The sequence below is a fragment of the Trypanosoma equiperdum genome (assembly GCF_001457755.1).
Source record: "Trypanosoma equiperdum strain OVI genome assembly, contig: ctg_1359, whole genome shotgun sequence".
NCBI lineage: Eukaryota > Euglenozoa > Kinetoplastea > Trypanosomatida > Trypanosomatidae > Trypanosoma > Trypanosoma equiperdum.
The window spans coordinates 2,945-15,467 of record NW_027123348.1 but is presented as its reverse complement, the minus strand read 5'-3'; the positions used below and the strand labels follow the sequence as shown (position 1 = coordinate 15,467).

At 49.7% G+C, this 12,523-nt stretch overlaps 6 protein-coding genes and 1 pseudogene across 7 annotated transcripts; all 7 read left to right on the top strand.

Moving 5' to 3' along the window:
* Positions 1-1,108: 1,108 nt before the first annotated feature.
* On the top strand, positions 1,109-1,723 carry TEOVI_000629400:pseudogene (annotated as a pseudogene). The gene has a single exon. A coding segment is annotated over exon 1 (615 nt).
* A 467-nt stretch (positions 1,724-2,190) lies between these two features.
* TEOVI_000629300 (protein of unknown function (DUF4498), putative) lies at positions 2,191-3,288 on the top strand (the record flags this gene model as incomplete). The annotated part of the gene is made up of 1 exon (XM_067221206.1): positions 2,191-3,288. The coding sequence occupies one exon, from the start codon at positions 2,191-2,193 to the stop codon at positions 3,286-3,288; it is 1,098 nt and encodes a 365-aa protein (XP_067077307.1).
* A 434-nt stretch (positions 3,289-3,722) lies between these two features.
* Positions 3,723-4,475, top strand: TEOVI_000629200 (kinetoplastid-specific phospho-protein phosphatase, putative; the record flags this gene model as incomplete). Its single annotated transcript, XM_067221205.1, has 1 exon — positions 3,723-4,475. One exon carries the CDS (start codon positions 3,723-3,725, stop codon positions 4,473-4,475), a length of 753 nt encoding a protein of 250 aa, XP_067077306.1.
* A 672-nt stretch (positions 4,476-5,147) lies between these two features.
* TEOVI_000629100 (divalent cation tolerance protein, putative) lies at positions 5,148-5,498 on the top strand (the record flags this gene model as incomplete). The annotated part of the gene is made up of 1 exon (XM_067221204.1): positions 5,148-5,498. The coding sequence occupies one exon, from the start codon at positions 5,148-5,150 to the stop codon at positions 5,496-5,498; it is 351 nt and encodes a 116-aa protein (XP_067077305.1).
* A 450-nt stretch (positions 5,499-5,948) lies between these two features.
* Positions 5,949-7,820, top strand: TEOVI_000629000 (Nucleoporin; the record flags this gene model as incomplete). The annotated part of the gene is made up of 1 exon (XM_067221203.1): positions 5,949-7,820. The coding sequence occupies one exon, from the start codon at positions 5,949-5,951 to the stop codon at positions 7,818-7,820; it is 1,872 nt and encodes a 623-aa protein (XP_067077304.1).
* Positions 7,821-8,421: 601 nt separating this feature from the next.
* Positions 8,422-10,272, top strand: TEOVI_000628900 (uncharacterized protein; the record flags this gene model as incomplete). The annotated part of the gene is made up of 1 exon (XM_067221202.1): positions 8,422-10,272. One exon carries the CDS (start codon positions 8,422-8,424, stop codon positions 10,270-10,272), a length of 1,851 nt encoding a protein of 616 aa, XP_067077303.1.
* A 419-nt stretch (positions 10,273-10,691) lies between these two features.
* TEOVI_000628800 (UDP-Gal or UDP-GlcNAc-dependent glycosyltransferase, putative) lies at positions 10,692-11,849 on the top strand (the record flags this gene model as incomplete). The annotated part of the gene is made up of 1 exon (XM_067221201.1): positions 10,692-11,849. One exon carries the CDS (start codon positions 10,692-10,694, stop codon positions 11,847-11,849), a length of 1,158 nt encoding a protein of 385 aa, XP_067077302.1.
* Between the last annotated feature and the right edge of the window lie 674 nt (positions 11,850-12,523).

Sequence of the window (12,523 nt, the reverse complement as noted above, 5' to 3'; positions counted from 1 at the left end):
CCGCTGTCACCGCCGGTCATTACGTCTACGGTGTTTTATCTACTACCGTGAAGGTCGCGTCGTTGCTGTGCAGAATTGTTGGCGCAAGGTGTGGCGTACACGACTGTACCGAGGCGTGAAGAGGAAATAATGTGGGGAAAGCCTGGCATGGCACAGGATCTGTGCACGAGTGTGCACAGCACATCTTTTCTTCCCTTAAGTCACACATCTCCAACATCTAACTGTAGTCTGAGCGCGCTTTCACCTTGGCCTTTGTTTGCACGGCCAACTGGGTGGGGGCCACAGTTGCGCTGAGCTGTTGGTTCGTTTCAATTTCCTTTTCTGCACTCTCCTCTTTTCTATGATTTGTTTGGTTGCTGTGCTTTAGGGCAAGCTGCCTTATTTCAGCGTGAAGGGGGCCTGGGCATTTCCCTTTTGATTCGTCATTCGCTCCCCCAGAGGCGGGTCCGTGTGAGAAAAATGAACGTTTTGATTTGGCTTACGTGCCCTTGGTGGTGGTGTGGTGAATTGGAAGAATGAAAAGGGATGGAGAGTGGAGAAAACATTTTTTTATCTGCGTGCTTGCGATGGTGTGTGCACTCATTCTTTTTTTCTTCCTCCTTACTACCGGGCGCGCCGTTCATCATTGTATGCTCGGGATCTACAAGGGTTCCGTCAAATTACCCCTATTAGTATTACTGTAACCATTTTATGGCTGTGGTTCCTACGTTTGATGCTATTGCGCAGATGCGTGTATGCGCGCATTCTGTTTTAGACACTTTCCTCAATCACTTCTCATATATTTCCCCTACCAACTGCGCGCGGATCCCTTCTGCAATGAATAGAACGGCGGAGACAGCCAAAGAGGGGGAGAGATAACAAGCATCAAGAAGAGTACGAAAGTAAAGGGTGAACAATAGCGAATCATCCGAAGGGAAGTTGTAGGGAAAAAAAGCTGGGACGAGGTCTGCAGTAAAGCGTAAAAAAAAATCGCTTGAAGAATAAGGAATTGTCCAAGAACTCTACTGCAGCAACTAGAAAGGGGACTAGACATATCGATACAACGGTCAACTATCGTCAGCGTGATATACATTGTTCGTGTACCCACGTACTTACACACCCAAAAGAAGAGATGTACGCACTACTGCAGCTTCTTGCCATTCTCACTCTTCTTTGCGTTCACCGCGGTGTAGAAACCGCGGTAGTGGTGGTTGGGCAGAGGGAGAAACTTTGCTTGTGGGATTTCGTGCCTCCACACACCCGTGCCACCTTTCAGTTTTATGTTGTTGAGACCGGTGGCAAGGGAATAAAAGCAACGTTGCATGATCAAAATGGGACGGAGCTCATGCAGTGGGATAGAGCGTCCTCCGGTGATCATGAAGTACTCGCGAAGGTTGGTGCGACGGCTCTGCACGCTTGTTTTGACAACACAGGACCGCATGAGGCCTCAAAACGAGTATCGTTCCACTTCCGTTTTCACGTAGACTACAACTCAGTGTCTGATGAAACAAAGCTGCTGGACCCTGTGGAACGGCTTGTGGTGACCGCGGCTAAGAGCATGCGTAGGATGCAGTTGAAGCAGGAACGTCTTCAGGCGCTTCAGTATGTGCACAAGGAAACTGTTGACGCCACAGAGAAGTGGATGATGCTGTGGAGCATTTTTCAGGCGATATCGCTGCTCTTCGTAACTATCTTCCAGTTGTACTTCTTGAAGTGCTTCTTGGAGCGCAAGTCGTTTGTATAAATCATTTGTTGTTCGGTACGTAGCGGGACGAAATAAATGTTGCGCATTGTTTTGGGGGAGCGAAGTAGGGGTTAGGGGGGGGGGCGCTTTTCTCTTTTTCACTCTGCCGTGTCTGCAAGACCACTTACCGTTCATCTTCACCTGAAATGAGGGCGGAGAAGGGGTCGGCTTGAACCGTTAATAGCTGATTGAGTGAGCGTGAGCGAGTATAACATGTGGGAAGAGGCAAATTATAACGCACGACAAGCTGAAACATTTTCCTTAGCGTCGGAAAACATGGAGTTCGAGGACCTATGCGTTCAGTGGAAAAAAATCAGTATTTTTTGCCCTGAAAACAACTGTAAGTTTTTTTTCCTCCATCCCTTCGTGTTTTTTTTTCTAGTGTTGAATTACTCGGTACATAAGGTAAATAGAAAGTTAAGGCAGTAGACGGTAGCAACAGTGTCAAAATTGGCCGACACTCGGAAATGGTGCAACGAGAAGTATTTACTTTTGAGCCCATTTCCAAGCGGCGTTTGGAAACTCTGATGGCCGATCCGTTCTTTAAGGAAGCATATCGAAGGTGGGGACTTCAACACCGCACAAAAATTAGTGCCTTCCGCTTTGAACGAGACACCACAGGCACCAACAGTGGTACCGTTGGAACTGTCGTTTCCGGCCATTTTCGCTTTTTCGGGTTTCATAAGGGTTTGTTGCAGGAGTTTCTGACCTCCCTCTTCGATGCGCCGGAAGTGCGAGAGAAACTTCAGTTGCGTGGTGAACCCAAAGGAACCTCGTCGAGTGGAGGTGGTGTGGAGTACTGCGAGTTACAATGCCGCTGGACTACGTTAGAACCGTTCAAGCGGCTCATAGATGCTGGAATTGTGCGCTGCGTCGAAGACGAAGACAAAGGCGATGAAGCCAAAGGAACTGTTATGGTTAGCGAATTTGAAACACCCTTGTTTGATGGTGTCCGTATGCCCATCGTCAAGCGCGCCGACGTTTATCTGCCGCACGATATTGTCGTGTGCGACGAGTTGCGCGCTCTCTTCCTGCTCGCCCACAATAAATTCGCCTCTGTAGGCTGTGAGTATGACGAAGACGATGACTACATGGGAAGTGGAGCATTCACTTTTGGCTCTTGTGCCGGCCTCTCATTAGCGGTACTTCGCACCGTGTTCGGGGATGTGAATGAACGAGCAGAGTTTCTTTACCATATTCTCTGGCGCCTAGTTGCTGGTGGCGGTACCACAAACCAGTGGGACGATGAGTTGACGGTGTACTTGGAGGCCACGCGGATGCTCTACAAGGCTCTTGTATCCATTCGCGCCGTTCCTACCGCAGCAGCAGCAGGTGCTGCTGCGACAAATGGGGCAGATGAACCCGATCGTGTTGTGGAAATGAAGGACACACCCCACCAATCACTGCAACCAGATGTCGTGTCCACTGTCGTCTCCGTGCACGCAGTTGCCGGACTTCACCTGTTTGACAGAGACGACGGAGCATCTCCAAATAACTTGAACTACTGTTATGTCTGCATCGACCCGTTGCTAGGAGAAGTTGTTGTGTGGTATCACAGTTTTTGAAGCAGCTGCAATTCATATAATCCCGGAAGCGCGAAAGGGCAGTGTGGAGTGGGGCTTTTCTTATGGCGTTCCGTTCCCCGTTGGAAGATTTTTTTTTTGCCAACTTCCCGGCGTCAAAAGCACCATACTTAGACAGTTCTGGTTCCGTTCCGTATAACTTCCTGGCGATTACCTAACCCGCTGAAATAGTTTGAAAAAAGGGAGCAGTTGAGAGCTGTTGGAAAGGCCTTAACAAGACCATTAATTTCCCTCGTTCGTGTCGATTTCTTCTTGGTGAATATGCTTCGCACATCATCTGATTTTCATCTATTTTCGGCTGTTTTGGGGCAAACTTCTGTCGTTACAACGCCCGATACTTCACGATCAACTTTAGGCCACAGAAGAGGAGAAACGGTCGCTTACTAGCTCCATAAAGGAGCGTTAGTTGCATTGCTATGAAGGCGCAACGCTACGCCAGTGTGCTAACGCTAGATAATCTAACGGGTCGCCTTGTGGTTGTGGGGGATATTCACGGCTGTCTGGCACAGCTGCAGGGCCTCCTCCGCGCGGTCTCCTTCAAGCAGGGAAGTGACACATTAGTTGCGGTGGGGGATTTGGTGAACAAAGGACCAGATTCCTTTGGTGTGGTCCGCCTTCTCAAACGCCTCGGGGCCCACAGTGTGCTCGGCAACCATGATGTGAAGCTGCTGAAACTTGTCAAAAAGATAAGAGAGAAAGGTCCTCTGAATGAGAGGGACACTAAGTCGTCTCTAGCCCCATTTGCACTGACCGTACCTGTTGATGTGGAGGTCTACTTGTCGCAGCTTCCGCACATCATCCGCATCCCCGCCCATAATGTGATTGTGACGCACGGCGGCCTCCATCCGCAGCGCCCACTGGACTGCCAATACATCGATGAGGTTACCACCCTACGTAATCTCATTGAGAAGGAACAGAAGGCGGGTGGTGTAACCCTTGTCGCCACTCCGGAGACGAAAGATGGCGGTGTTCCGTGGGCCTCGTTGTGGCGTGGTCCTGAAACGGTGGTGTTTGGCCATGATTCGCGACGGGGCTTGCAGGAACAATACAGACCGCTAGCGATAGGATTGGATAGCGGCTGCGTGTACGGCGGGAGGCTTTCCGCAGCCGTGTTCCCTGGTGGTCACATCGTTTCGGTCTCGGGCTGGAGGAGAGAGGCAAAGCTATGAGGCGCTGATGAAATGGAGAGTTCCACTTGAGGCGCTTTTCTTAACAAATACGCCTTGCATCCCCCTCCCCCCCCCTCCCACGCCCTATCACAGAGTAAAGCACTGTAGAGAAAGTGACGCATTGTAAGGCAAGGGAGAAGGTTTCCAGGGTGCGCACGAGACATTGAACAAGACGTGTTTGAATCAAATTTATTTACCCTGCTTGGGATATAAAGGCACATTCGAGCTTGTCCATGTGCTTTGCTTCCGAAAATCAATTCTCTATTGATGGGGTGTCCGAGTAGCATGGATAAAAAACATAGCTGAGTGCGCTGCGTATTGTCCACGCTAACGGTGGTGGACTACTCGGGAGCCTGCTCTCCCGCTGTGCTTGACAGTGGTCGTGGGAATGCTCTCCTACAAGCATGTCATGCATCGTTCAACTGGCATCCCTGTCCTTGTCCCTTCGTCGTTCGACGCATAGAAGCTTTCTCGTTCTGGTTTTCACCACGTTGCTTGGCGTCACTCTCCTGCTGATATTATTTGTTATCATTGATCCCCTCCATTTTTCGAACATTTCCTTGAGCGAGCGTTTGAAAATACATAAAAATTGGACAAGAGGTAAAAGCGTAGCGTATCGAAAAAAACACTTGCACGAATACCAGTTTTCGGCTGGCGCGGGCAGCACAATAAATGTTTTCTGTGTGTTACGTGACGACACCAACCTCGGAGGTCGCGCGCGAAATCTCGCGGATTCTAGTTAGCAGCAACAAAGCTGCATGCGTCAATATTGTCCCCAGCGTCACCTCCGTATACCGTTGGGAAGGTCAACTGTGTGAAGAGCAGGAGTGTCTTATGATGATAAAGACACGCACTGAGCTCCTACAGGAGGTCATTGACAGCGTGAAAAAGAATCACCCATACAGCACGCCAGAAGTTGTTAGCGTACCAATAAGCTCTGGAAGTGAAGAATACCTCAAGTGGGTTGAGGAGAACACAATGCCTACTAGCAGCAACAACAACAGCGGTTGCAGTTGCCGCTAAATGTGCGTTGCAAAAAAAAAAAAAAACTGGAATGTGTAAACGCTGTTGTCTTTTGCACAATTACCGATGGGGTGTGTGCAGTCCTAGTCGTTCACGAACATTTAACTTCCGCTGTTCTCTGCGGCAGAAGAAAAGAAGTTGGGAGAAGGGAATTGGTGAGTAAGTCCGGTGCGTCACATCCTCAATTTGATATCATGTGTCAAGAGAAACTTATCTCGCCATTTTTTTTATTTGCGGTGAAATGTTGGGTAAGATCGCTCATTTATACAAAGTTCCCAATACTGGTGCACGTTGCTGTGGACAACAATACCTCTCATTCCATCTTCGCCTTCCCTTTAAACCTTACTCATTTAAAATTTTATCGAAATATTACAGTAGCTCTGGCGCTCTCAAGACAGTAGGGAGAGGTATCTTTACCCAATATTGCCACTTCTTTTTTAACACCAACTTATGCACCGGAAGACCATCGTGTCGAATTATTTTATAACACCAGAGCATTCCATTGCTGTCCCGCGTATTTTTACACCAAATGTATCTGTTGAGGATATTACGCTGAGCGACACGCCAACTCAGCTTTCTACGTCGGTCGCACAAGCGAGAGCACCCGGACCTCAAGCTGCAGCTCTGACGGTGGGCGGAAAACGTGGGCGCGAAAGCTCATGGTACAGTCGGTGTCACAACAACTCTATAGGAGAAAATACTGTGGGTTTCGCTGGAGCGACACCGGGTTCTCACCATTGCGATGTGGTAAATCCATATGATGAATCCCATCAAGGTCCCGTGCGGCCCATAAGTGATTTTGGAGAACGGGCAATACATAGCGAGTCTTTAGATGCCTACAGGCATGCGAAACTGCCCCGAAAAGAACCGATCACGGCGGCGAGTACCGCGGGAAATAGGGAAAGTGCCAGTTTCGCCAGCATGTCGGCCGACCTGGTGCGTTTGCAGGAGCAGTATGAGAAACTCAACAGGAGTATAGAGGAGGCACGTGATGAGCTAAGGCGCAGCCGGGAAGAGATTGAGCGGTCAAAGCAGCATGCCGATCAGGCGATCACTGACCTGCGTGTGGAGGTGGCCCAGTTATCCAAACATGTACAACTTTTGGAGGGCCGAAATACATCTGTAGAGCAGTCAGTGAGCTCCCTCAATGGAATGCGAAGGGTGGTTGAGTGCCTCCAAAGTGAACTACTTACCCTGCGCAAAGAGACCACACAGAACTCCACTGCCGTTGCTGTGCTCGAAAAGCTGCTGGATGACATCAAACACCAGCCCCGTATTCCACAGGCTCCCGCAAATCTAAGCGCGGGCTCTGCCAACAGACAACCGACCTCCTCTGGGGTCGCTCCGTTTACCTCACCAGCTGCGGAACCGCCAGTAGCTCCAGTGTCGACGGGAACGGTTTCGTCCAGTAGCACAGGTATAAACGCGGTATCCACCAACAAGTCATCTGCCACATTTGGCACATTGATATCCACTGAGGGATCAGCAGCGCCTCCAAAATCAAGTGGCACATTTTCGTTTGGTTCCGTGGCTGTGACTGCAACCCATGAAGACAAAACATCGTCGCCGTTTGGCACCGTGAAGCCTGCTGGGGGACCAACTGAAGGAACAGCAACAACACCGAAGTCAGCTGATACATATTCGTTCGGCGGGTTGAACAGTGCTACAGCTGCCACGAGCGAGCCACCCAAACCCTTCAGCATCCCTGCAGCTCCCGCCTCTGCCACACCCACTGGTGGATCAGAAACAACACCAGCATCAGCAAACAGGTTTTCGTTCGGTTCCATAAGCACAGCGAAACCTTTCGGCCCAAATGCATCCACTCCCTTTGGTGCAGCCGTGTCCACCGAAGGGGCAACAGCAACACAAGCGCAGGCACCAAGCGGCGGGTTTTCATTTGGTGGTGCAGGCGCCACTGAATCTTCCACGTCGAGTTTTAGCTTTGGAAACGCACCCAAGCCAGTGGAAAATACGACAAATGGGAATAACGCAGCAGTGGCGAGTGCCCCGGGACCCGGGGGATGCTTCTCATTCCCTTCTTCTTCAGCGGCGCAAACCTCAGTTTCGACTGGGCCAGAGGTAACGAGGGACCCCTTGCCTAATGCAAGTCCGTTTGCCACCCTATCGGAACCGACCGCGTTCGGCAACAACGCTTCATTCCCCGTTGGTGCCTTGGCTCCCACCACCGCCTTCGGCTCAGCCACCACGACATCTAATTCTTTTGGTTCGGTCCAATGGGATGGAAGCGGCGCGCTTAAACCAGCTGCACCCCAAGAAGGAGTCACTTCAAGTGTGCGAAAAAGGCCGTGTAGGAGGTACTAATTTTTTCTCTTACCGCTTGTCTGCTCACTTGGGTGTGCACTTTCGCGGCTTCCGGAAGAAATCCTGCGGCCACATTTGTGACCGCTTAGTAAAGGATCGTCGTGAATACCAATGGGAAGCTAGGGAGCTCTTGTAACGGAGAACATGAGCCAACCACGGGAAAGTAAGGAGTTATGGAAGTGAGCGCAGCGGGAGGGAGGGGAAAAGTAATGGTAGTGAAGCCGAAGTAAGAATAAATGAGAACACTAAAACAGTATAGAAGGGAGAATGAGGATCTTCGAATACAATTGGCTCAATCTCTCTTAATTTAAATGTGTAACAGCGCGCCCTTGGTCCGATATAATTTAGCTGCTCGTGCTCTTAAAAAAGAAATTAGCATACCCAAATATGTGTGACCTAATTTACTCCTTTTCTGATCTCTACATGGATCGGAAACAACACTGGATGGAAACTCGTTCCCTCAGTGCTCCGCACCGTTTGACATATGTCGTGTTTTTCTCTTATTGTCTAGCTTCTCTGTCCCTTTATTATTGCCTTCGTTGCTCCTCAATACTCGGGGAAAATAGAAAGCGCAAGGTGGAGGGAGAGAGACAAAGGCAGAATGAGGAAGAGGGATGCGCTTCTATCAATGTGGAGACGAGTGGCAACTTCTTCGTTTGTGCCACTCAGACGAGATGTGTGGTATGCCTCAAAGAGGCTTGTATCGTATGAAGAACGTGACCCCGCAAATTGTGGTATTGCTGCGCGGCAGCAAGTTGAAATGAATGAACAGCTGCGCGTTGCGTTGGAGAGCGTGGAACCTCAAGCAGACTCCTCCCTTCAGGCGGAGGAGGTACAATCTACTATAAGGAAGAAGGAAATGTTCGCGCCGCGAATTGCAACACTAGCGGCGGTAGCACCGTTGGCAGAGGGAGAGCTGCCGCCGGCAGTGTATCGTAAACCAAAATTCTCGTTCCTTAGTGACCCAAGTGAACGACATCCTCCGGACGCATTGTCTGTGTACGAGGTTCCCAACAATTCGCCGAAGGCGCCTCTCCCCATGTGGGCCTCAAGCCTCACTTCCCCACAGCTGGGGAGGCAACGCATCCGGGTGGAGAATTGGATATCAACTGATAGTATGGGAACGGTGCCCGAGGACCATGTGCAGGACTTTCTTGCATGGTTTCGTGAGGAGCTGATAAAGAGCTCGCAAACAGTGCTGTGGAACATGCTCACGGACAACGTTGACTTTCATCTGCGATCGCAGTATTCTCGTGGCTTAGTCGCACGCAAACCGTTCCACAAAGGTGACATGATATTCGCAGTGCCTCTCTATGGTGCTTTGGGGGCAGATAGCGCGGATGAGTTTGTGCCATCTTCACCGGCACCCTCAGTTGCCTCCGAGGGTAACCTTACGCCCTGGAGTTTGACGATCAATTCAGAGAATCTCCAACGGCACTCGGTGGCGGCGCAACGCCGCGGTGTTCCTTCGTATCAAAGTGTGGAAGCGATTGTTGGTCAACGAAAGTCTTCGTTCGATCCACTTCCACATCCACTTTTCGTCGACCAGGTACATTTCGCCCTGCTTCTGGCCTGCGAGCGTGCGGAGGGAGCCAAAAGTCCCCTGTTTTCTTACTTGCGGCTTCTCTCTCCGTTCGACGACGACTTCATACGGGAGTTGCACCTTGGGGTGCTTGACCCAGCGACACATCTTGAATACACTGACCACTGTGGCAGATTCTCTCATTACCTTCGTCAAATCCGTAACAGATGGCAACAGGAGTATGAGAGTGCTGTTTGCTCTGGTGCGGGAGAGGTCTCCTCTGTCGACGGCTCCGTATCACCGAATGATGGCAACGATGTGGTGAATGCGAGATCTCCCATCGAAGAAGGGAAAACGCAGTGCACCACTCCTGGTCGGCTCCCGCCACCATCAATGGATGATCTGACGTGGGCGCTACGTGTTGTTTTATCACGTCAGCGACTTCTTCCCCTCCGACGACATACTGAGCATTTCGAGGACATTTGCAGCGAAGAAAAAGTGCTTCAGAAACTACATCTATGGACACGTCTGATAACAAAAATGCATATGGGCGTCATGGACAACATTTTCAGGGTTGTCGACCGTAACCGTGTCGGCGTGAATGATTTTCAGCCCCATACAATAGCGACAATCGTTCCCATAGTAGATATGCTTCAGCACCCACCAGGAGGTATGTCAAATACAAGCTGCAGTATAGAGAAGATTTCACTCTCAAATGATAGTAACAAGGTCGCCAATACTGCCGGAATGTGCAAGGAGGCGGTGTGTGCAGTAGTTCGTGCAAATAGTCGCATTGAAGAAGGTGATGAACTGACACAGCTCTACCCACGCTGCTACTCTGTATCGTACACGCTTTATCGCTTTGGGTTCCTTCCGCTACGTCGTAGAGCAGGTGACGCTGCCGATGCAGTTCTGAGAACTCAACGCTGATGAGAGGGGGAAAAAAAGGAGACTTGGTTAAAGAGCCGGAGTTCTTTGCAATGACCTCCGAACAAACAGAGAAGACCGCACTACCATCACAGCGATCCAACTTAACTCGACATTAGAGAGAATTGTAAATGGGAGGGTCAAGGTGCTACATTTCGCTGAGGGAAAAAAGAGCGAATAGCTCAAAAGAGGTCAACCACCACAAACAGCGTATCCTGCTGTAACGTTACATGCACACAGTGATGCAGAGGAAAAGCAAATCATCAAAGTGAGGCAATTCCCCTCCACCTTACTGTTATATCGGCAAATTAACAGAAAAAAACATCAACAAGAACGCGCATACGATCGTTAGAACCCGCTATTTACTACACCAACACTCTCACTATTCTACTATACTTTCAAAAGACAGTCACCTCTATATAATGTGTAGGCAATTTAACAGTCGCGGAAGAATACTGCGCAGCAGCATTTCTTTGACGGTATTGCTCTTTACCATATGCGTTGTCACATCTCTCTTGACAACGCTCTCCAACAACTCAGAGAGAGCCGGCAAAAGGGAAATCAACGTTCCGAAAACAGCTATAGCCAATAAAGGTCAACATCTCTCAGAGCACCCTCTGTGGGTGAAACAGTCGCTAACTTACGTCCCAGCTCCCGTCGTTAGCGCATGGGAGGAGCGACGGTACTTGGTGGTAATCGGCATCCCCTCCATAGACCTGGACGTGAGACGGCGCCGCCGCGACCTGCAACGGGCAGCATGCTGGACATACGCCGGCGTTGCAGTACGTGCGAACGGTTTCTCTGGTGAAATGCTGCCGCTGTACATCCTTGCGCGACATCCCGAAAATGGCTACACTTATACCAAGGCACTGGTGGAGGAAGCTACTCAATGGAGTGACATATTAACGTTGCCAATGAACGAGGGCCGGCCGTCAGGTAGGAAGCGTGTGGGTCAAGGTGGGAAGTGGGGCATTGATGCGGAGATTGGCATGAGCCGCAAGACATTCTTGTGGTTTGACATGTCAGTGTGCTTATTTCCGTATGCCCCGTATATTGCGAAGGCAGATGACGATATGTTCCTACGCGTTCCTCAGTATCTAGCAGACTTACGCAACCTACCTCGCCGTGGGCTATACTGGGGTACGATAGACGTGCACACCGTGCAAGGTTTCCGATTTAATTATGCTTATGGCGCGTGCTATACTCTAGGACGTGACGTCGCGGAACGTTTTGTCTCGTATAAGCCCCTTCGAACAATAATCCACGTCCCCTACACAGCAATACGTGACGAAGAGTTCCAGTCTCTCTGTGTCATGGTTGAAGACGCAATGGTAGGGATTACATTGCGGAGGGCCATGTATCATACGAATATAACCTACGTTCACGAGCCTAAGTGCTCGTTTCACGATGTGCACGCCGGTACAACGTTGGGAGCCGTGACAAAAAGCTCCATTATGGTACACCATGTAAATGAGAGTGACTACAACGAGTTGAGGCGGCGGTTCAACAATGAGAAGAACATCTCGCACCGCTCGCTAACGGGCAGCCAGGGACCTCTCCGGGAAATGAGTTGTTTGTAGGGCGAACACGAATTCGAACGTGAACACATATATTTTTTTAAATTGATTTTGAGTTGTTGATGCAAGGTACCGCAGATTTTCTTTTTTCTTGTCGTGAGAGTGTTATATTCCTAACATGGGTATTTTTTAAAAGAACTTAAATTTTTCTTTGTTTTCATGTGCTAATCTTTGTCTTGTTACCGTACGTACAGCCGTGGAGCACGGTGAGGTTATCCGGCAAATACCAATGTGAGTCAGTGGCAGTGACTTGTTTTTTTACAACGTTTGGATCCCTTCCATGGATAAGGTGCCCCAAATGTTAGTCAGGCTATTTCCCTCTCCTTTCTTTTCCATCATAATTTTAATACGCCGGAACGGCTTTGTGGTGCCACAACCTAAGTCACTTTCTGGAAAAGTAGAAAAGAGTTAGCACGCAAAATGAATCAATCCATTTACACATGCAGGGGCGTATACTCACGGATCATACATTCCCCTGAAGAACACCGCTAGTAATATACGTTGCTCCTTTCGTAATCACCAGCTTTCTGTCAGTGTCATTTCTGAATATCGTGAAGAAAGCTCTAAATGTTAGCCACCTCCCACATAAAGTTTCAGACCCTGATAGCAAGATAAGCTAACCGGTGTCATAGTGCGCAGTGTGAATGACGGGAAGTTCTCAATATTTACTGCAGTTT